At 44.6% G+C, this 21157-nt stretch overlaps 1 protein-coding gene across 1 annotated transcript; it reads left to right on the forward strand.

The window, feature by feature from the left end:
- Positions 1–17506: 17506 nt before the first annotated feature.
- On the forward strand, positions 17507–20799 carry LOC135228994 (testis-specific Y-encoded protein 3-like). Its single transcript, XM_064278738.1, has 7 exons — positions 17507–17621; positions 18027–18094; positions 18300–18911; positions 19988–20065; positions 20202–20313; positions 20407–20552; positions 20653–20799. Exons 1-7 carry the CDS (start codon positions 17507–17509, stop codon positions 20797–20799), a joined length of 1278 nt encoding a protein of 425 aa, XP_064134808.1.
- Positions 20800–21157: the final 358 nt, after the last annotated feature.

Below are 21157 nucleotides of genomic sequence, written 5' to 3' on the forward strand. Positions count from 1 at the left end.
ACATGATTCTGTCAAAACTCAACCACAAAAAGACAAACAACCCAATCAAGAAGTGGGCAAAGGATATGAACACGCACTTCACTAAAGAAGATATTCAGGCAGCCAACAGATACATGAGAAAATGCTCTCGATCATTAGCCATTAGAGAAATGCAAATTAAAACTACGATGAGATTCCATCTCACACCAGCAAGGCTGGCATTTATCCAAAAAACACAAAATAATAAATGTTGGAGAGGCTGCGGAGAGATTGGAAGTCTTATACACTGCTGGTAGGAATGTCAAATGGTACAACCGCTTTGGAAATCTATCTGGCGTTATCTTAAACAGTTAGAAATAAAACTACCATACAACCCAGAAATCCCACTCCTCGGAATATACCCTAGAGATACAAGAGCCTTCACACAAACAGATATATGCACACCCATGTTTATTGCAGCTCTGCTTACAATAGCAAAAAGTTGGAAGCAACCAAGGTGTCCATCAACGGATGAATGGGTAAATAAATTGTGGTATATTCACACAATGGAATACTACGCATCGATAAAGAACAGTGACGAATCTGTGAAACATTTCATAACATGGAGGAACCTGGAAGGCATTATGCTGAGCGAAATTAGTCAGAGGCAAAAGGACATATATTGTATAAGACCACTATTATAAGATCTTGAGAAATAGTAAACCTGAGAAGAACACATACTTTTGTGGTTACGAGGGGGGGAGGGAGGGAGGGTGGGAGAGGGTTTTTTATTGATTAATCAGTAGATAAGAACTGCTTTAGGTGAATGGAAAGACAACACTCAATACTTGGAAGGTCAGCTCAATTGGACTGGACCAAAAGCAAAGAAGTTTCCGGGATAAAATGAATGCTTCAAAGGTCAGCGGAGCAAGGGCGGGGGTCTGGGGAACATGGTTTGCAGGGACTTCTAAGTCAATTGGCAAAATAATTCTATTATGAAAGCATTCTGCATCCCACTTTGAAATGTGGCATCTGGGGTCTTAAATGCTAACAAGCGGCCATCTAAGATGCATCAATTGGTCTCAACCCACCTGGAGCAAAGGAAAATGAAGAACACCAAGGCCACACGACAACTAAGAGCCCAAGAGACAGAAAGGGCCACATGAATCAGAGACCTACATCATCCTGAGACCAGAAGAACTAGTTGGTGCCCAGCCACAATAGATGACTGCCCTGACAGGGAGCACAGCAGAGGACCCCTTAGGGAGCAGGAGATCAGTGGGATGCAGACCCCAAATTCTCATAAAAAGACCAAACTTAATGGTCTGACTGAGACTAGAGGAATCCCGGCGGCCATGGTCCCCAGACCTTCTGTTGGCACAGGACAGGAACCATCCCCGAAGAAACTCATCAGACATGAAAGGGACTGGTCAGCGGGTGGGAGAGAGATGGTGATGAAGAGTGAGCTAATTATATCAGGTGGATACTTGAGATTGTGTTGGCAATTCTTGTCTGGAGAGGGGATGGGAGGATAGAGAGAGAGGGAAGCTGGCAAAATTGTCACGAAAGGAGAGACTGAAAGGGCTGACGCAAGAGAGGGAGAGCAAGTGGGAGTAGGGAGTGAGATGTATGTAAACTTATATGTGACAGACTGATTGGATTTATAAACGTTCACTTGAAGCTTAATAAAAGTTAATTAAAAAAAAAATACAGAGACCAAATGGGAGAAGCAAAACTCAGGGGATAGTTGATGGCTGGATGGTGAAATGTTGCTACTTACTAACTTTTACTCATATTTTCCTCCTTTAGCGTCAGGCCTTTTTCACTTCTCTCTCAAATGCCTGTTAAAAAAAGATCAAACCTAGAGAAAAATAGAATAATACCATGAACACCTGTATACCCTTCATGGAGATTCACTAATTATTAATATTTTACCTTTTTTTGGTCTCCTTTATTAGTTTGTTGAACCATAGTGCCTTGTATGCTGCTGTGATGCTGGAAGCAATGCCGTGGGTCTTTCAAATACCAGCAGGGTCACCCATGGTGGACAGGTTTCAGTGCAGCTGCTGGACTAAGACTAGGGAGAAAGACCCTGCGATTTACTTCTGAAAGGCAGCCAGTGAAAACCCTGTGGATCCCAACAGCACACTGCCCTATACAGTACTGGATGATGAGCCCCTCGGACTGGAAGCCGACCAGAACACACGGTGGTCACAGCAATGGACTCAAGCCGACCAACAATTTTGAAGATGGTGCAGGGCCGGGCAGTGTGCATAGGGTTGTCATGAGTCAGAGATGGCTAGACAGCAACTAAGAACAAGCAGGTTTGCTTGTGTTCTCTCTCTCTCCCCATGCACAAAACACACACACATTGTTGTTGTGAGTGCTGTCCAGATCATCTGACTCATACTGATCCTGTGACCTAGTAGAACTGCCGCATAGGGTTTCCTAGGCTGCAGTCTTTACAGCAGCAGATTGCCAGGTCTTTCTCACGCAGAGCCTCTTGTGTGGGTTCTGACTGCTAACCTTTCACTTAGCAGCCAAGGCCTTAACTACTGCACTACCAGAGTGCATATATCATATATACATATATATTTCATTGTTTTTCCTGTTAGGTGCTGTAGAATTGATTCCAACTCAAAGGGACACTCTGTAGAACAATGAAACACTTTCTGGTCCTGCGCCATCCTCACAATTGTCGTTATGCTTGAGCTCGTTGTTGCAGCCACTGTGTCAATCCATCTCATTGAGGGCTCCCTCTTTTTCACTGCCCCTCTACTTTACCAAGCATGATGTCCTTCTCCAGGGACTGGTCCTTCCTGTTAACATGTCCAAAGTAGTTGGGACAAAGTCGCACCATGCTCTATTCTAAGGAGTGTTGTGGCTATACTTATCCCAAGACATGTATATATATATATACATATGTGTGTGTGTATATCTGTATCTATGTCTATGTCTATGTTTATGTCTATCATCCATCCATCCATCCATCCATCCATCCATCCATCCATCCATCCATCCATCCATCCATCCATCCATCATCTACCTACCTACCTATCATCGTCTGTCTGTCTGTCTATCTATCTGTCATCTACCTGTCATCTATCTACCTACCTATCTACCTAACTACCTGTCTGTCTATCTATCTATCTATCTATCTATCTATCTATCTATCTATCTATCTATCTATCTATCTATCATCTGTCATCTATCTATCATCTATCATCTATCTAATCGACCTCCCTTCGTACACACATATATATAGTGGTGTAGGAAAACCTGGTAGTGTAGAGGTTAACACCTACGGCTGTTAACTAAAATGTTGGCAGTTCAAATCCACCAAGCACTCCTTGGGAATCCTACCAGGCAGTTCTGCTCTATCCTATAGGGTCGCTAGGAGTCAGAACAGACTCGATGGCAATGGGTTTCATACATACTTTTGAATCATTTAAAAGTAATGCACCAATTCATGTTAAATACTAAATCCTTCAGGGTGCATCTCCTCATAACAAAGACATTCTCCTACGTAAACACAGTAAAATTATCACTGTCATGTCTAAGATATTTAAAAATTGACACAATAATGCCCTCTGATGTACCATCCCATGTTAAAAATTTAATGTCATGTCAAAATTGCCTTTATAATTGTTTTTTATAGAAATTCAGGCTCCATTAATGCTTGTGCCTGTCTTTTGGTTGTCACGTCTTTTTATTCTCTTTTAATCTGGAGCTGTCCCTCTGCCTTTTGGGTTTGTTTGTTTCACAGATTTGACAAGTGTAAAGAGTTCATGCTGGCTATTGCATAGAGTGCCCTTCACCCTGAATTTGTTTAATGGCTTTCTCATGAGTGGATTCTGTTTAAGCTTTTCGGAAAGGACATTACGTAGGTGATTTTGAGCACATCATTTCAGAAGTCAGATGATGTTAATTTCTGCCTTTGCTAATTCGTTCTCTTTATAATCTACCCAGAGCAAAACCGTTGCCGCAGAATGGATTCTGACTCAAAGGTATGTATATATTCAAAGAGCTCTGGTGGCACAATGGTTAAGCACTCCACTGCTAACTGACAAGTTGGTGGTTCGAACCGATCCTCTGGCTCTGCTGGAGAAAGATCTGGGGATCTGTTCCTGTAAATATTACAGCCTAGAAAACCCTACGGGGCAGTTCTTCTCTGTCACATGGGATCATCCTGAGTCAACATGGACTAGACTGTGCCTAACAATAACAACACATATATATTCGCCATACATAAAGGGATACTGGAGACAGTAGGCTCCAATAAAAACACTTGTTCTTTTTTCCTTTTTTATTGTACTTTTTTTTAGATGAGTGTTTATAGAACAAACTAGCTTCTCATTAAACGATTAGTACACATACTGTTCTGTGACATTGTTTACCGACCCCATGACATGTCAACACTCTCCCATTTTCCGCCTTGGTTTCCCTATTGCCAGCTTTCCTGTCCCCTCCTACCTTCTAGTCCTTGCCCCAGGGCTGGCATGCCCCTTTAGTCTTGTCTTGTTTTATGGGCCTGTCCATTCTTTGGCTGAAGGGTGAGCCTCAGGAGTGATTTCATCACTGAGCTGAATGGGTGTGTGCAGGCCATACTCTTAGGGTTTCTCCAGTCTCTATCAGGCCAGTAAATCTGGTCTTTTATTTCTGCTAGAATTTTGTTTTAGCACTGATGGGGCAGTGGTTAAGCATTTGGCCGCCAACCAAAAAGTTGGTAGTTTGAATCCACCAGCTGCTCCTTGTAACCACTATGGGGCAGTTCTACTCTAACCTATAGCATTACTCTGAGTTGGGATCAACTCAAGGGAATGGGCTTTGTTTTGTTTTTGGTATAGTATACCCCTTTACATTTTCTGTGTTATTTGATTTTTCCAGTGGCATTCTGGTAGTGGGATTTTTCATTCTTTGTTGGAGGTCACATTCATTTTAAAATTAAATAACCAAAGAAGTTCTTAGTACTTTTGTTTTAAATGAAGAACACTATTTGTTAAGTCACAGATCAGAATTACCTTTTGATATTTAACCCATGGGTCTTCATCTATATCAACTATAAAAAATAAACAGTTGTCACGGCGTCAACTCTAAGCCATGTGTGTCTGGGTAGAACCGTGCTCCACAGGGTTTTCAATGGCTGATTTTTTCACAAGTAGATCTACAGGCCTTTCTTCCAAGGCACCTGTGGGTGGACTCGAAATTCCAACCTTTAGACTAGCAGCCAAGCATGTTAACTGTTTGCACCACCCTGGGACTCCCATATATACCCAAAAACCCAAGCCTGTTGCGATCGAGTCAATTCTGCCTCATATACCAGGTTATTAATGGCTATACCTGTTCAGCTTTGAATCTTTCCTGGGACCCAAACCCATCTTTGGCTGTGAGGAAAATGCATTGTTTTGGTGCCTATAAGCCTTTTGCTTCCCACAATTAGTTTGTCTCCACTTTGGACTTGTTTTCAACGCATTTTAATAGCAATTTTTCATCATTTTAGTCTTCATGTTTGTGTTCCTAAGAATTTTTCATCAAGTAAGATAAAAATTCCTCCATTATCTGAAATGAAACTTTTTCAATTGCTGATTCAAAGATTTCTAACTTTCAGAACAGAACTTTTTATTCCTATACCATTAGTAGTGAATGCTTTCACACAAAAATAAAATTTTCTATTAACTGAAATTTACCCTCTAAAACCAAAACCTGCTGCCATTGAGTGGATTCTGACTCACAGCGACCCTATAGGACAGAGTAAAACTACCCCATAGGGTTTCCAAGGAGCAGCTGTTGGATTCGAACTGCTGACCTGTTAGTTAGTAGGCGTAGCTCTTAAGCACTACACCACCAGGGTTTCCTTCAGAGAGTTTTTTTATTTTTGGCCATGGAGTCAACTCCAAGTAGAACTGTGTTGTATAGAGTTTTTAAATGGCTGCGTATTGGAAGTATTTTGCCAGGCCTTTCTTCGAAGGTACCGCTGGGCGGACTCAAACCTCAAACTTTTGATTAGCGGCCAAGCACATTACCCATGTGTACCACCCCAGGACTCCTTAAAGTTGTTAAGGAAACATTTAGCTGTATTTTTGATAGTTACTCCCAATATTATCTTTATCTAAAACCCAATTTGCTATACTCTTAACGTTCGAATCCCTGTATGCCTCTAACCTAACCTATGATTGCACTCAACACAGATCTTGCATCCAGTCACTCTGACTGGTTTCCAGAACCTTTCATGTGCTTTGTGTTTTCCCGCCCCATTATTTAATGCCCACTTTCCTAATACCCCACTCTTCATCTGTTACAAGGAATCATCTCAGTATTGATGTCTCCCTATCTTTCACTGAGTGCCAGTTCAAATAGCGACACCTCCACAGCCCACCTGTTATGGACTGAATCGTGTCCCCCCAAAATGTGTGTCAGCTTGGCTGGGCCATGGTTCTGAGTATTGTGTCCTTGTCCATCATTTTGTCATCTGAAGTGATTTTCCTATCTGTTGTAAATCCTACCTCTGTGATGTTAATGAGGTAGAATAGGAGACAGTTACCATACTGAGGCAGGACTCATTCTCCGAGACTGGATTGTGTCTTGAGCCCATCTCTTTTGAGATATAAAAGAGAGAAACAAGCAGAGAGACATGGGGACCTTATATCACCGAGAAGGCAATGCCCAGGAGATGAGCACGTCCTTTGGACCTGGGGTTCTTGCATGGAGAAGCTCCTAGTCCAGGGGAAGATTGATGACAAGGACCTTCCAACAGAGACGAGAAGAGAAAGCCTTGCCCTGGAGCTGGCACCGTGAATTTGGACTTCTCGCCTACTAGAGTGTGAGAAAATAAATTTCTCTTTGTTAAAGCATCCACTTGTGGTGTTTCTGTTACAGCAGCTCTGGATGACTAAGACACCACCCAGCTGACAGCCCGTCTCTTGCGCTTGGTATTTGTGTGTGTGCGTATGTGTGTGTGCACTGTACATGTGCACCACATACGTGTGCACACACACACATGCTCACACACATATTTTCCTGTCTACCTTGAAGGCATGTGGTATAGTGCAAGGCACGTGGATTCTGCAGCTAGGCAAACGTAGCCTGAATCATGTCTCTGTTACCATGTGGTAACTACAGCCTTCACCCCTTTTGCTCTCCCCTCTGTAACACTGGGTCTCTATAACCGACCGTAAGGGGGCAGTGGTGGGTCAGTGGTAGACTCCTCACCTTCCATGTGGGAGACTGGGGGTCCGTTCCCACCCAAGGCACCTCATGTGCACCCACCACCCGTCTGTCAGCGGACGCTTCTGTACTGCTGTGATGCCGAACAGGCTTCAGCGGAGCTTCCAGACTAAGACTGACTAGTAAGAAAGGCCTGGCAATCTATTCTGAAAATCAGCCATTGAGAACCTTGTAGATCACAACAGTCTGATCTCCACCTGCCTTAGTCATCTAGTGTTGTTATAACAGAAATACCACAAGGGGGTGGCTTTAAAAAAGAGAAATTTATTTCTTCACAGTAATATAGGCTTAAAGTCCAAATTCACGGTGTCAGCTCCAGGGGAAAGCTTTCTCTCTCTGTGGGCCTTCTCATCAATCTTCCCCCGGATTACGCACTTCTTGGTGTAGGGACCCTGCGTCCAAAAGATCTCTTCTACTCCCAGCATTACTTTTTTTTTTTTTAATAATTTTTATTGAGCTTTAAGTGAAAGTTTACAAATCAAGTCAGTCTGTCACATATAAGCTTATATACACCGTACTCCATACTCCCACTTACTCTCCCCCTAATGAGTCAGCCCTTCCAGTCTCTCATTTTGTGACAATTTTGCCGGTTTCTAACCCTTTCTACCCTCCTATCTCCCCTCCAGACAGGAGATGCCAACACAGTCTCAAGTGTCGACCTGATACAAGTAGCTCACTCTTCATCAGCTTCTCTTTCCTACCCATTGTCCAGACCCTTCCATGTCTGATGAGTTGTCTTCGCGAATGGTTCCTGTCCTGGGCCAACAGAAGGTTTGGGGACCATGATCACCAGGATTCCTCTAGTCTCAGTCAGACCATTAAGTCTGGTCTTTTTATGAGATTTTGGGGTCTGCATCCCACTGATCTCCTGCTACCTCAGGGGTTCTCTGTTGTGCTCCTTGTCAGGGTAGTCATCGATTGTGGCCAGGTACCATCTAGTTCTGAGGATGATGTACGTCTCTGGTTCATGTGGCCCTTTCTGTCTCTTGGGCTAACAGTTATTGTGTGACCTTGGTGTTCTTCATTGTCCTTTGATCCAGGTGGGTTGAGACCATCAGCACTACTTTTTGGTGGTACGTGGTCCCCCTGTCTGTCTGCTTGCTTCTCTCTTTTATATCTCAAGAAAGTGCCTCTACACACAATCCGATGTTGTAGATTGAGTCCTGCCTCACTAACACAACTACCACCCAGCCTCCCTGATTAACATCATAGAGGCAGGATTTACAACACTTAGGAAAATCACACAATACTGGGAATCATGGCCCAGTCAATTGATATACACATTTTGGGGGGGACATAATTCAATCCATGACACCAACCCAGCATTGGAATGACGCAGGATCAGGTAGTGTTTCATTCCATTGTGTCTCCATGAGTCTAGGCTAACTCCATAGAAGGTAACAACAGTTCTCATAACTCATATATAAACTATATGGTGGAGTAGAACTGCCTCGTAATGCTTCCTAGGCTGTACTCATGACGGAAGCAGACTGCCATAACTTTCTCTTGCAGAGCAGAAGGTGGGTCTGAACCGCAGACCTTTTCGTTTAGCAGCCAAGCACTTAACCATTGTGCCACCAGAGCTTCTTAACAACATTACCTTCCTAATATGGTTGCTGTCAAATAAATACCACCTGTAAGGGAAGTCTCAGTGCACAAAGCATGGGCCATCCCAGTTCTTCCTCTTTAAGGGGATAAGCTGCACCCTCCCTGTGTTTTGCACAGTGCTATATAGATAGAAGGAGCTCAATTATATGTTGTTGTTGCACTCATTGATTTTAAAATTATGTCTCATCGACTTTCAAATTGCATGAAATGAAATATCAGTCTCATCTCCTTTGTCGATGGTGAGACCCAGGTTTAGAGCAGAACACATTAGACTGTTTACGCCATCTTGTCTTTTCTTTTTTAGAGAGTTTATTTTACTTTTGCTGTAGTTGAGAATATACACGGAAGAACTTTCACCAATTTATCAGTTTCTGCACATACCATTCAGTGACATCGATGACATTCTTTGAGTGGTGCAGCCATTCTCACCCTCCTTTTCTGAGCTGTTGTTCTCACCCCACTAACATAAACTTACTGCCCCCTAAGCTTCCTAACCAAACTTTCTAGTTGCTCTGGTCAATGTGACCCTATTAAAAAAAAAAAAAAAATCTGTTGCTGTTGAGTTGATTCCAACTCATAGCCACCCTATAGGATGGAGTAGAACTGCCCCATAGGGTTTTCAAGTAACAGTTGGTGGATTCGAACTCCTGAACTTTTGGCTAGCAGCTGAGTTCTTAACCATCATGCCATCAGGGCTCCATATAGATAGTTCTTAAAAGGGCATAATGGTCAAGGCAGACAGCCTTTACTAGTTAACTATTGTTTGTTTGCTTTTTGTAATAAAATTTATTTTATTTTTTGTTGTTATTGAGAGTATACACAGCAAAACATACACCAATTCAATGGTTTCTACAAGCACAATTCAGTGACACGTTTTACATTCCTCAAGCTGTACAGCCACTCTCCTCTTCTTAGTAGTTCCTCCCCCATTAACACAAACTCAATGCCCCCTAAGCTTCCTATCTCATCTTTCAACAGTTGCTGTTGTCAGTTTGATCTCATATAGAGAGCTCCTTAAAAAAGCACAAGGCTCAAGGCAGACATACTTTACTAATTAAGCTATTACTAGTTTAAAGAAGATTTCAGGGGATAAATTTATTTAAGATTTAAACACGATCTCAGGCTAACAGTTTCAGGGGTTCTTACACCAACTTTTGACATTTTCTTTAATAATGCTTTAAATCATTTCAAGGCCAAAATGTGTCATTTCTCCTTTTCTGTAACCAGCCCTGGAATTGCTCATTCCTTCTTACCTTGCTTGAGATCACTCTGATTCCCGTCTCCCCCCTGGCTACCTCCCCACCCAGTTTGTCCATAAGGCACATTGTCCCTTTAAGTAAAAGCTTCTCAAGTGAGGAAAGAGAAGCTGGTTTCTCTGCAAAGGAAACTTCCTGGCCACGAGAAAAGCTGTCAGAGTCTCCCAAGTGCGTAAAAATAAATTAATTCAGTTTATTGGTATAGAAGACAGTCTGGGAGGATTGTTTTTTCACCAGCCCTGAGAGGCACTTAATGTCAGCTCACTGAATTGTGCGTTGGATCTTGCTAAGTGGTGAAGCGCTGCTCAACCTTGGGGCTTTTCTGAACAAATAACTCTTCTACAGAAACTACAGATAATTGGAAGGAAAGGATTTAGCCTGATTGCCTCTTTGGCCCTGAAAGCAGCAGAAGCCCCCGAGAAGGCGTTCTGGACGCCCTGCTCCTTGCCCCGAAAGGCACCCAGAATTTGGCCTCCACCACATCATCCCGCAGGCACGCGGTCGGGGACATGCCCTCAGGCGGGAGGAAACCCCCCGAGACCGTCTCAGCCACTGGCATGGCAGTGTTCCACACCACGAGGCAGGACTCGGGCAGCACCTGGCGAAGGCGCCAGAACAGGGTCTCCAGGTTCCTCCTGTAGCTCCACATGGAATCCTGGCCATACCTGGACAGGTCCCAGAGGCAGAAGTTCATGATGACCACGTCTGGGCCGTGCTCGCTCCTCAGCAGCTCCAGCAGGACTTTCTCCACGTACCGGGAGTTGGCGCGTGTGAGGAAGTAGACGCGCACAAGGTGGTGTGTGGAGCAGAACTCGCGGACTTCGCGGTAGTGGGTCCCGTTGTGCATACGGCCCCACCAGCCGCCGTGCAGCAGCCTGTCCTGCTCGAAGCTCATCTCGCCCTTGGCCTTCAGCTGACTGCTTGAGAGCAGGCAGTCCTTCTGCAGCAGGAGCACCAGGTCCTTGTACACGGCCCTCTGCACCGAGTCCCCCATGACGACCACGAACTTGTTGTGCAGCAGCTGCCGGACTTCGGACGCCCTCAGGTGGACCATGGTGGCTGGGCGAAGGTGGCCTAGCTCCTGCCTTCCCTCAGGGCGGGTCCCGAAAGAGCTCTGGACCGAGGGCTGAGCGGCTGCTGCCAGAGACGGAGAGAAGGCTGGCTGGCTGGCTGGCTGGCTGGCGGTTGTCGGGGCGGCCGGGCGGGCAGACGGGGGGCTGTTTAATGCAGCTGGACTGGCCTGGGCCTGGACCGGGCGGAGAAAGGGGGCAGCGTCCGGGGCCCTGAAAGCCGTCTCGCCAATCCTTAGGCCCACGGTGTGACCTCTGAACCCACGGCCCTGCGCCCGTACCCGGCTTGGCTCCCCCTGCTGGAGGGCAGCGGTGCTGACACTGATGCTGTTGGTCTGGATGGCTGTAGGCTGTTCCCGCCTCAGCCACCACCTGTGCTCCAGGCACTGGGACAAGGTCTGTCCACTGGGAGAACCAAGCCACTTCCAGGGCGTGGCCCAGTCGGTGGTGGATCCACACCCAGGATTTCCAGGCAGCGTTGATGAGAATACTCAGGAAAACCTACTCATCTTATTTCCACGGTGATTTTGTCTTTGTTTTCATTTTGTCTCTCCTTTCCGATCCCATTGTGAGTACCCCTGCCCTCCTCAGAAATGACAGGAACACATCTCATGACCCGATCGCTGTCTTTGCCCCAGGGTAAAGTCTGGAGACCCCTTCTAACACAGTGTCACAACCACGGTGTGGGAAGCCATATCCACAAGGTACTGGCCATGATGGTGTCCCCAAGGAGCCCACCCTTCACACTTTCATCTGCACACCGAGTGCTCCTAAGCTGAGGCCTGGCCACCACACAGCTCCTCCACATTTACCCAGCTTTGCCTTTTGGAGAATCGATGCAAATGGAATCCTACAGCATGTAACACAGGTGCATGGTTTACCCTTCCTGAGCACCTTCTTCTGGGCAGTCATCCAGCTTCTCTGGGGATAGAGATGCTTAACCTCAAAGGGGTTGACAGCAAGGTGGCCCACAGTGGTGCTACTAACACACACAAATAAAAATATATATATATCATCTAACCCATAAGAAAAGAAGAGATTCAGTCAGTCATCAAACACATCCCTCTCCCCTAACAAGAAAAAAAAAAAAAAGTCCATTACCAGATAGCTTCACTGCATAACCTAGCAAACATTCAGAGAAGAAATGACACTGATCCTACTCAAAGTCTTCCAAAATATAGGACAGAAAGTAATGTTTCTTCACTCAATTAAGCCAGCATGACTGATGCCAAAGCCAGACAAAGACATCACAAGAAAAGAATACTACAGACCAATATCACTCATAAATATAAACATAAAAACTCTCAACAAAATTTTAGCAAACAGAATCCAATAGCACATTAAACAAAAAATTATACCACGATCAAATTGTATTTATTCCAGGAATCCAACACTGTTTCAACATTAGAACATCAATCAATGTAATATACCACATTAATAAAAAGAAAATCCGTATGATTATCTTAATATATGTATAAAATTATTTCAGTAAAACCCTACACCATTTCCTTACTAAAACCTTTGATAAAATGGAAATAGAGGGGAAATAGCTTAAAGCGATTAAGGGCATCTATGAAAAACCAGGTGACAATACCTAAGTCAATAAAGACCAGAGCCTTCCCTTTGTAAGGAGAATGAGACAAGGATGGCCCCTATCACAAGTTATATTCAATATTGTTCTGGAAGTCCTAGTAAGCACAGTAAGACCACAGAAAAAAAGGAAGGGAGGGATGGAGGAAAGAAAGAAAGAAAAAATGTATCCAAAGTAGAAAAGACGATGTAAAACTATCTCTATATGGATATGACATGATAACATGCATATAATAGCCTGAAGGTTTCACAACAAATTTGCTAGAACAAATAAATAAAGCAAGGAGGCAGGCTACAAGATCAACACACCAATCACTTGGGTTTCCTGTACTGCAACAATAAGAGATTGGAAAAGGATATCAAGTAAGCAGTATGATTTGCAATGTTGTTCTTAGGTGCTTAGAGTTGGTTCTGATACATAAAGACCCTACAAACACTGCCTGGACCAGTGTTATCCTCACAACTGTTGTTATGCTTGAGCCCATTGTTGCAGCAACTGTGTCAATCAATCTTGTTGAGGGTATTCCTCTTTTTAGCTGAGGACCTACTTTACAGGTATATGAAAAGAGGAAGGCCCCCCCAAAAGAAAGACTGACACAGTGGCTCCAACAATGGGCTTAAGCATAACAACAACTGTAAGGATGGCACAGGTCCAGGCAGGATCAGACAGTGTTTTGTTCTGTTTTATACAGGGTCACTATGAGTTGGAACTGACTAGATGGCACCTAACAACAATGACACCTGTTTTACCAAATATGATGTCCTTCCTCAAGGACTGGTCCCTTCGTAACATATCCTAAGTACGTGAGGTGAAGTCTCACCATCCTTTCCTCTAAGGAGCATTCTGGCTGCATTTTACTTGTTCCAAGACAGATTTGTTCCTTCTTCTAGGGGTCCACAGTATATTCAATATTTTTCGCCAATACCATAATTCAAATACATCAGTTCAGTCTTCTTTATTCTTTGTCCAGCTTTCACGTGTACCTGAGCTGACTGAAAAAAACATGGCTTGGGTCATGTGCACTATAGACCTTAAAGTGACATATTTGCTTGTTTACACTTTAAAGAGGTCTTTTGCAACAGATTTGCCCAGTGCAACAGCTCTTTTGGTTTCTTGACAGCTGCTTCCATGGGTATTGATTGAGGATCCAAGTAAAATGAAATCCTTGACAAATTCAATCTTTTCTCCTTTTATCATGACATTGCTTACTGGTCTGCATGTGAGGGTTTTTGTTTTCTTTAAATTGAAGTGTAATGCATATTGAAGGCTGTGGTTTTTGATATTATGAGTAAGTGTTCCAAGTGCTCTTCACTTTCAGTCAGCAAAGTTGTGTCATCTGCATATAGCTGGTAGTTAATGAGTCTTCCTGGAATCCTGATGCCCTTTATAGTCCAGCTTCATGGATTTTTTGTTCAGCATGAGGATTGAATAAGTATGGTGAAAGGATACAACCCTAAGGCACCTCCCTCATTTGAAACTATGCAGTATCCCCTCATTCTGTTGGAACGACTGCATCTTCATCTATGTAGATTCCTCAACTAAACAGTGAGGTGTTGAGGAATACCCATTCTTAGTAATGCTATTCATAATTTGTTACGATCCACACAGTTGAATGCTTTTGCACTGTCAATAAATAAATAAAAGCAAAGATGTTGCTTAGAGAACTAAAGTGTGTCTGACCCAAGCCATGGCATTTTTGATCACCTCTTTGCATGGGAAAGCTGGAAATGATTAAAGAAGACAGAAAGAGAATCGATATCTTTACACTATAGTGTTGGTGAAGAATATTGAACATACTATGTACTTCCAGAAGAACGACCAAACCTGTCTTAGAGAAATACAGTTAGAAAACTGGATTTAATAACTAAAATTTTAAAAGTGTGTGTACTAGCAAGAGACTGAAAAAAAAAAAACAGAGACTAGGTGATAATATGTGCATGTTACATACCTGATAAGTGATTAATATCCAGAATATACAAAGAACTAGTACAAACAAAACAATGAAAGTAACAACAAAAATTAAAAAAACAAAGATCCCACTTAAAAATTGGCAGTGGACTTAGCTAAACTTTCTAAAAGAATATATGCAAATGACCATTAGCCACAAAAAGAGATGCTCAACATCATAAGTCACTAGACAAATTCAAATGAAATGCATGAGATCCTACTTTACCTCTATTAGTCTGTTATAAAAACAAAACAACACCCACTCCTTACAAACAAAAACAAAGCAATGTGTATAGAAGTGGAGAAAGAGCATGCCTGCTTTGCTGCTGGGAATAGCAAATAGTGCAGCTTCTATGGAAAACAGTTTGGTGGTTCTTCAGAAGGTTAAACATAGAAGTACTTGTTGTTAGGTGCCATCAGGTTGGTTCTGACTCACAGTGACTCTATGAACATCAGAAAAAAGACAATGCCTGGTTGAGGCCAATCCTAAGGATGGTTGCTGTGTTTGAGCCCGTATTTGCAACTATGGTGTCAATCCATCAGACTAAGTGTCTTCTATTATTTACTGGTTCTCTATCTCAATAATCATGATGTCATTTTCTAGGAGCTGGTCCCACCTGAAATCATGTCCAAAGTAGAGGAGATAAACCCTCTATCCTTGCTTTCAAGGAACATTCAGTCTGTATTTCTTCCAAGACAGATGTTTTCAATCTTCTAGCCATCCACGGAATATTCTATATTCTTTGCCAACTCTATGCTGCAAAATTATCAATTCATCTTCCACCTTCTTTATTCATTGTACAGCATTCTCATGTGTATGAGGCAAGTGAAAACACCGTGGCTTGGTTCAGGTGCACCTCAGTCCTCAAAAATGACATCTTGGCTTTTCAAAATTTTAAGAAGACTGTTGCAGCAGATGTGCCCAAGGCAATAAGCCGCTTGATTTCTTGACTGCTGATTCCATGGGTGTTGATTGTGGTTTAAAATCAGAAACGCATGCATCAAGGTTGTATGCTTTCATGATATGTATTTAATCTGTATGTTGACTAAACTGAGAGGATGGACTATGTGAACAAGAATGTGTCATCAGGATTGAAGGACGACCCATTATCAATAGTGGGAGGACACATCCCAGCTTGATGAAAGCAAAGATGACTGGGAGCACTTACTGATGAAAATCAAAACTACAGCTTTCAGTACGAGCTACACCTGAACATAAAGAAAACAAAAATCCTCACAACTGGATTAATAAGTAACAACATAATAAATGGACAAAACACAGTTACCATAGCAAGCAGCAATAACACACCTAAGTATAAACTCCAAAGAAATGAACAGAAGGACTAAAACAGTTATTTGTAAAGCAATGTTTAGAGAAGCATGATTCACGAGTGCCAAAGGGTGGAAGTATTTAAGTGTCCATCAGCATATGAACTGATATACAAAATATGATACATACAGTGAAACATTAGTCAGCCATCAAAAAGAATGGAGTTGTAATGCATGTTACGACATGCATGAATTACAAAAACACTATGTAAGTAAAGGAACCCGCACAAAATCCGATAACTATTTTACAGTTCCATTTATACTAGGTATCTAGAATAGGCCAATGACTTATTGCTTAATGGGTACAAAGTGACTATGTGAAATGAGGAAAACATCCTGGAAATACATATTTGTAATTGTTATCACAGTATTATGAGTGTACTTAACATCGGTTAATTGTAAACTAAAAAAAAAAAAAAAGAAGTAGTAAGAACTGTTATGTACATTTTACCACAATAAAATTAAAACAAAACAAAAACACACAGAAAAGTTTGCTGACCACTGTAGCCAACAACTCCAGCCTTTAATTAATTTAGTCTTCAGTAGTGCTTTACGTAATACATGGATAAAGAGTTTGTTCTCATTACCCACTCTGCTTTGCTGTATGTATTTGAGTGCAGTTTTACATAAATTTTTTATCTCTACATTTCCCATACTAGAGGGTCCAGGATTGTGCAGATGATCTTCGTGCTTGGCTACTAACAAAAAGTTTGGGGGATCATTTAGAAGCACCTTGGAAGAAAGGCCTGGTACTCTACTTCCAAAAAAAATTTCCATTCAAAACTCTATGGAGCAGGTCTACTCTGACACACATGAGGTCACCACGAGTCAAAAGTGACTGGGAGGTAATTTTTTTCCTATAAGTGGGTGGGCAAACGGCTTGAGAATGTCCAAAAGGACATCATGAGTATGACACGAGGGATCAAAGTGCTATGTGCAGTAACTTTGCCTCCCTCTTGGCTATTTCTCTGTTCAGTGAAAGTCAGAGAGAATGACAGAGAGGTTTGGAAGGAATCTGTGCAACTAACTATGCCTACACCCTGCTTTCGAAAATATAGAGATTAAGCAGGAACCTGTGGAACATTACTTTATAGTCTTCCTATTACTCGACAATAAAAAAAAAAAAAAGGAAAACAAAAAGATAAATGAACTCAGACAAGAAAAGAAAATGAAAAGGGCAGACAGAGAAAATGAACAAGTATTTTAAATGCTAATGTGGCAACCCAAGTCCTTCTAAGGGTTCTGACCGAAAGGTAATAAAGTGGTCCTTCAGGCTAGTTTTCCTGAGGATAATTAGCAGGGTGTGTTGATCCAGACTTCAAAACACTGGGCTTGTTGCTTCAGATCTAAGAAAGAAATATGACTGAGCTTCTCTAAGGTTTAAGGATTGAATCGACTGGAATTCAGGGGGTTTGGTTTGGGTTCTCAGCCACCCTCACTGCCACCATTTCTGTCTAACAAGCAGGCTGATGGCAGAGGGGCTTCACGGTCGAGGTGGGTGTTCTTGAGGCTCCAAAGGGAATATGATGGGGAGAGCTCGGAAAGAGGATGCTTCCAGCCAAAGCCATCAACGCGAGATTGCCTGCGAGCAGTTCTCCTGGAGATCAGATGTGACAGGAGGGTTTCTGGCTGCGTGGAGTAAGGAAACACATGGTGCAGGCTCCTTGTATAGGACACCGATTTCAGCCACGCTATGGGTTGTCCCCAGCTGAGGAGCCATGCACAAAACCTGTTGCCCTGCAGTTGATTTTCACTCATAGCGGCCCTAAAAGACAGAGTCGAACTGCCCCATAGAGTTTCCAAGGAGCGCCTGGTGGGTTTGAACTGCCGGGCCTTTGGTGAGCAGCAGCAGCCTTTAGAAACTACGCCACCAGGGTATCCAACTGAGGACGGAGAGACAAATGAGTACCTCTGGAGGCAGGCAGAGTAGAGAGGAGCCACCGTGTGCCTGTAGGTGCACCCTGGACCTCCTGCAGCGCTAATGAGGAGGGTCCAGCCATGTTCCAGCTGGAAGGCCAAGATGACCCCCTCTGTCCTGTGCAGGGCGCCCTCTGCAGGCTGGCCCCGGTAGTGCAGAGGCTGCCCTGAGTCTGAGCGAGGCAAGGGGCAGGGTAGGAGTAGGAGCAGTCTAGCCCCTGGCCGTCACTGATTGGTTGCGTTTGGCGACGTCGCCAGTGCCGGGAAAAAGGCCCGTTCCCGCCAAGTGCCGAGATTCTCTCCAGAGAGACCTGCTGGCACCCAACCTCGCTCTCCACGAGCAGAGAAGTCTGAGAAGAGGAACTGACCAGGGCCAGGTGCGTCTACCGTCCCCGGGAGGTCTTCACCCCCGCGGCAGCCGACCAGCCCCCATGGCGAGTGAGGCGCGGCCTGGGGAAGGCAGGGCTGCCTGGGGAGGACAGCGGCCTGCGAAGTGGCCCTTTAAAAAGACGGTACCCGGTGTGTCCCGGGGAGCAGCCCCCGGAGAGCTGTAGCGCCAAGATGGAGCAGGCCGCAGCTGGTGCGCAGGCGAAGGACGAGACGCCTGAGGAGGCTGCCATCTTCCGTGGGTTGCTGGTAGAGGAGAGCGGGGCGTGGGGGGAGAAAGCGGAGGCGCAGAAGCAGGAGGTGGTCGTGGTGGAGGACATAATTGAGGAGGTGGAGGTCGTGACCGTGGGGGACGAGGAAGAGCAGGAACAGGCGGAGGAGCAGGAGCAGCGCGAACAGCCCCAGGCCGAGCAGGCCCAGTCTTCGCCTGGACCCTCCAGCACCCAGCGCTACCTGGAGGCCCTGCAGGCCTTGGAGGCCCTTCAAATGGAGATATGGCCTGTGAACACCAAGGCCAGCAGGGCCTACTTTCGCCTGAGGAGTAAGCTGGTGCAGAGTTGTAAGCCACACCTCGGCCGCAGAAGCGCCATCATTCAGGGCATCCCAGGATTCTGGGTCAAAGCAGTATCCTTTCAGTGGGAGCTCCGACTGATGGGAGGTGGGTGAGGGAAGAGGGTTAAAAGAGCAGAAAGGTGGGTGGGGAGGGTGCATGGTGTCCAGAGGGGACACAGGTAGTGGAATAGAGCCAGGGCAGCATCTACACTAAGCAAACCCTGAGGTGGGGACTGCAGGTGAATCTTTTGGCCCTGTCCTGAGCAGGGCATACCTTTCCAGGGACTAGGAGCAGAGGCCACAGGCAGCATAAGAATAGCTTCCAGGAACCTGAATGTCCATGCCAGTCAGTCACTAAAAAACAAATCCAGTGCTGCCGAGTCGATTCTTACTCATAGCGGCCCTAGAGGGAAGAGTAGAACTGCCCCATAGAGTTTCCAAGGAGCGCCTCATGGATTGGAACTGCCAGCCCTTTGGTTAGCAGTCCTAGTACTTAACCACCCCGCCACCGGGGTTTGCATTCAGCCACTACCAGTACCTCATCCCCAAAAGGCAAGGTTCTCCTTACTCATGTTTTCTTTGCTGAGCAGCCGTTGTCTTTTACACGATCTCAGCACCCCACCCCAGAACACACCAGCGAGCTCCAGCCTCTACATCCACATCCCCCTCTCCACAGTCTCCAGATATGTGCCCTCTCATTGCCTCATAGGAATCCGTCAGAGCTCCAAACAGAACCAAGCACCCATGCGAAGTGTCTGGGGTTCATCTAGGACACATAGCATCAAGGGTTTGCCCTCAGCATCCTGACTGAGGACCAGAGGCAGCCACAGGAGAGGAGGACAGCCCACATGAAGACAGTAGCAGTGTAAGGTAAATTACAGCACATAGAGGGTCAGGTATCAGGAGTCTCAGGAGACAGACTATTTGTGAGCCTAAGATAGCTTCACATGAGCACAAAGGCCAGGACAATACTAGGCCTCAAGATGCATATGTTCATTGGACGACAGTTGAGGGGGAGTGTGGGTGGGTGTGGCAATGACAGGAGGTCTGGGAGACTGCCTGCCCAGCCACTGGTTGCTGGCCATGTGTGCTCATCTGTTGTGACCTCTACTGTGCCTGGCCTCAGAAAGCTTCTTGACCCCATACAGGTTGCAAACCACCCTCAGATGTCAGCCTTGGTCAGTGAGAAAGATGAAGACATGCTCAGCTACCTGATCAATTTGGAGGTTAGACCCAGAGCTCAGGTGGGGAAGGGGAACTAGAAAGGATTCATCCATACAAACAGGCATGGGCTCGTCTCCCCAAAAGGGGAACTCTCCTAAAAAAGACATCTCACCTTCCTCATCTGCTCATTTCTCCCAGGTAGAGAATTTCATCCATCCCAATAATGGCTGCAAAATCATATTTTTCTTTTGGAGGAACCCCTGTTTTCGGAATGAAGTGATCATTAAGGGATATGACATTACCATCACTGGTAAGAAGTGGCTCCCTTGATGGATAGATTGTCAGAGGTGTTTTGTAGGCCAACATGATCTAGGCCTTTTCCTCCATTCCTGTATTTCCCCAGGATATACGGCATTTTATTCCACTCCGATCCAGTGGTTCCAGAATTATGAATGTGAGGCTCACGGCCTCAGGCATCATGACACCAGCGTTAACTTCTTCACCTGGTTGTCTCTTCCCAACTTCTCAGGGTGTAACAGGATTACTGAGGTAGGCCTTTGTAGATAAGGTGAGAAATGGCTTGATGTGTTCCCAGCTACTTTGGAAATGAGTGCTGACCCTGGCATGATCTTTCTGTTTGCACTACCAGATCATCAACAAGGACCTATGGATTAATCCCCTGAAGTACGACCTGAGTGAGGGCAGAACCAGGACAGGAATGGGGAGAGACCAGGTGAGGACCATGGTACGGGGCGTTGACATGAGGGTTGTCTGGGGACCAAGGAGCACCTTCTAGAGTCAGTGTGAGATGGGAACATTAGAGAAATGTAATGCAAAATAGGCTATAGCTAGGATAACTTAATCTCAGTGAGAAGTATGACTGCCCATGGAGACTCAGAGAGAAGTAAGGATGTATTATTAATATGTGTTCTCTGGACTATCATTTCATGGCTATGAAAGCACCCTCAGCCCTCCTGCCTCCCCTGAAGTTCTGCCTCCTGCTCAGGTCCTCCTAGCATCCTCCCACCAGTATCCATAAATCTTTATCAGTGAGTCATCCTTAGAATTTACAATTCCATGGGAAGGTTGTGCAAGATTGTGGAGGATAGTTTTGAATTTATGTGGGAGGAAATGTAATAGATCACAAATATGGA

Source organism: Loxodonta africana, chromosome Y (genome assembly GCF_030014295.1).
Source record: "Loxodonta africana isolate mLoxAfr1 chromosome Y, mLoxAfr1.hap2, whole genome shotgun sequence".
Lineage (NCBI taxonomy): Eukaryota > Metazoa > Chordata > Mammalia > Proboscidea > Elephantidae > Loxodonta > Loxodonta africana.

Bases quoted from the DNA above. Each gene is read 5' to 3' on its own strand.
- LOC135228994 (XM_064278738.1), top strand. From the start codon at position 17,507: ATGATGGGGAGAGCTCGGAAAGAGGATGCTTCCAGCCAAAGCCATCAA. The intron at 17,622-18,026 runs GTAAGGAAACAC...TGTCCTGTGCAG, and splicing joins AGGGTTTCTGGCTGCGTGGA to GGCGCCCTCTGCAGGCTGGC. The intron at 20,553-20,652 runs GTAGGCCTTTGT...TTGCACTACCAG, and splicing joins GGTGTAACAGGATTACTGAG to ATCATCAACAAGGACCTATG.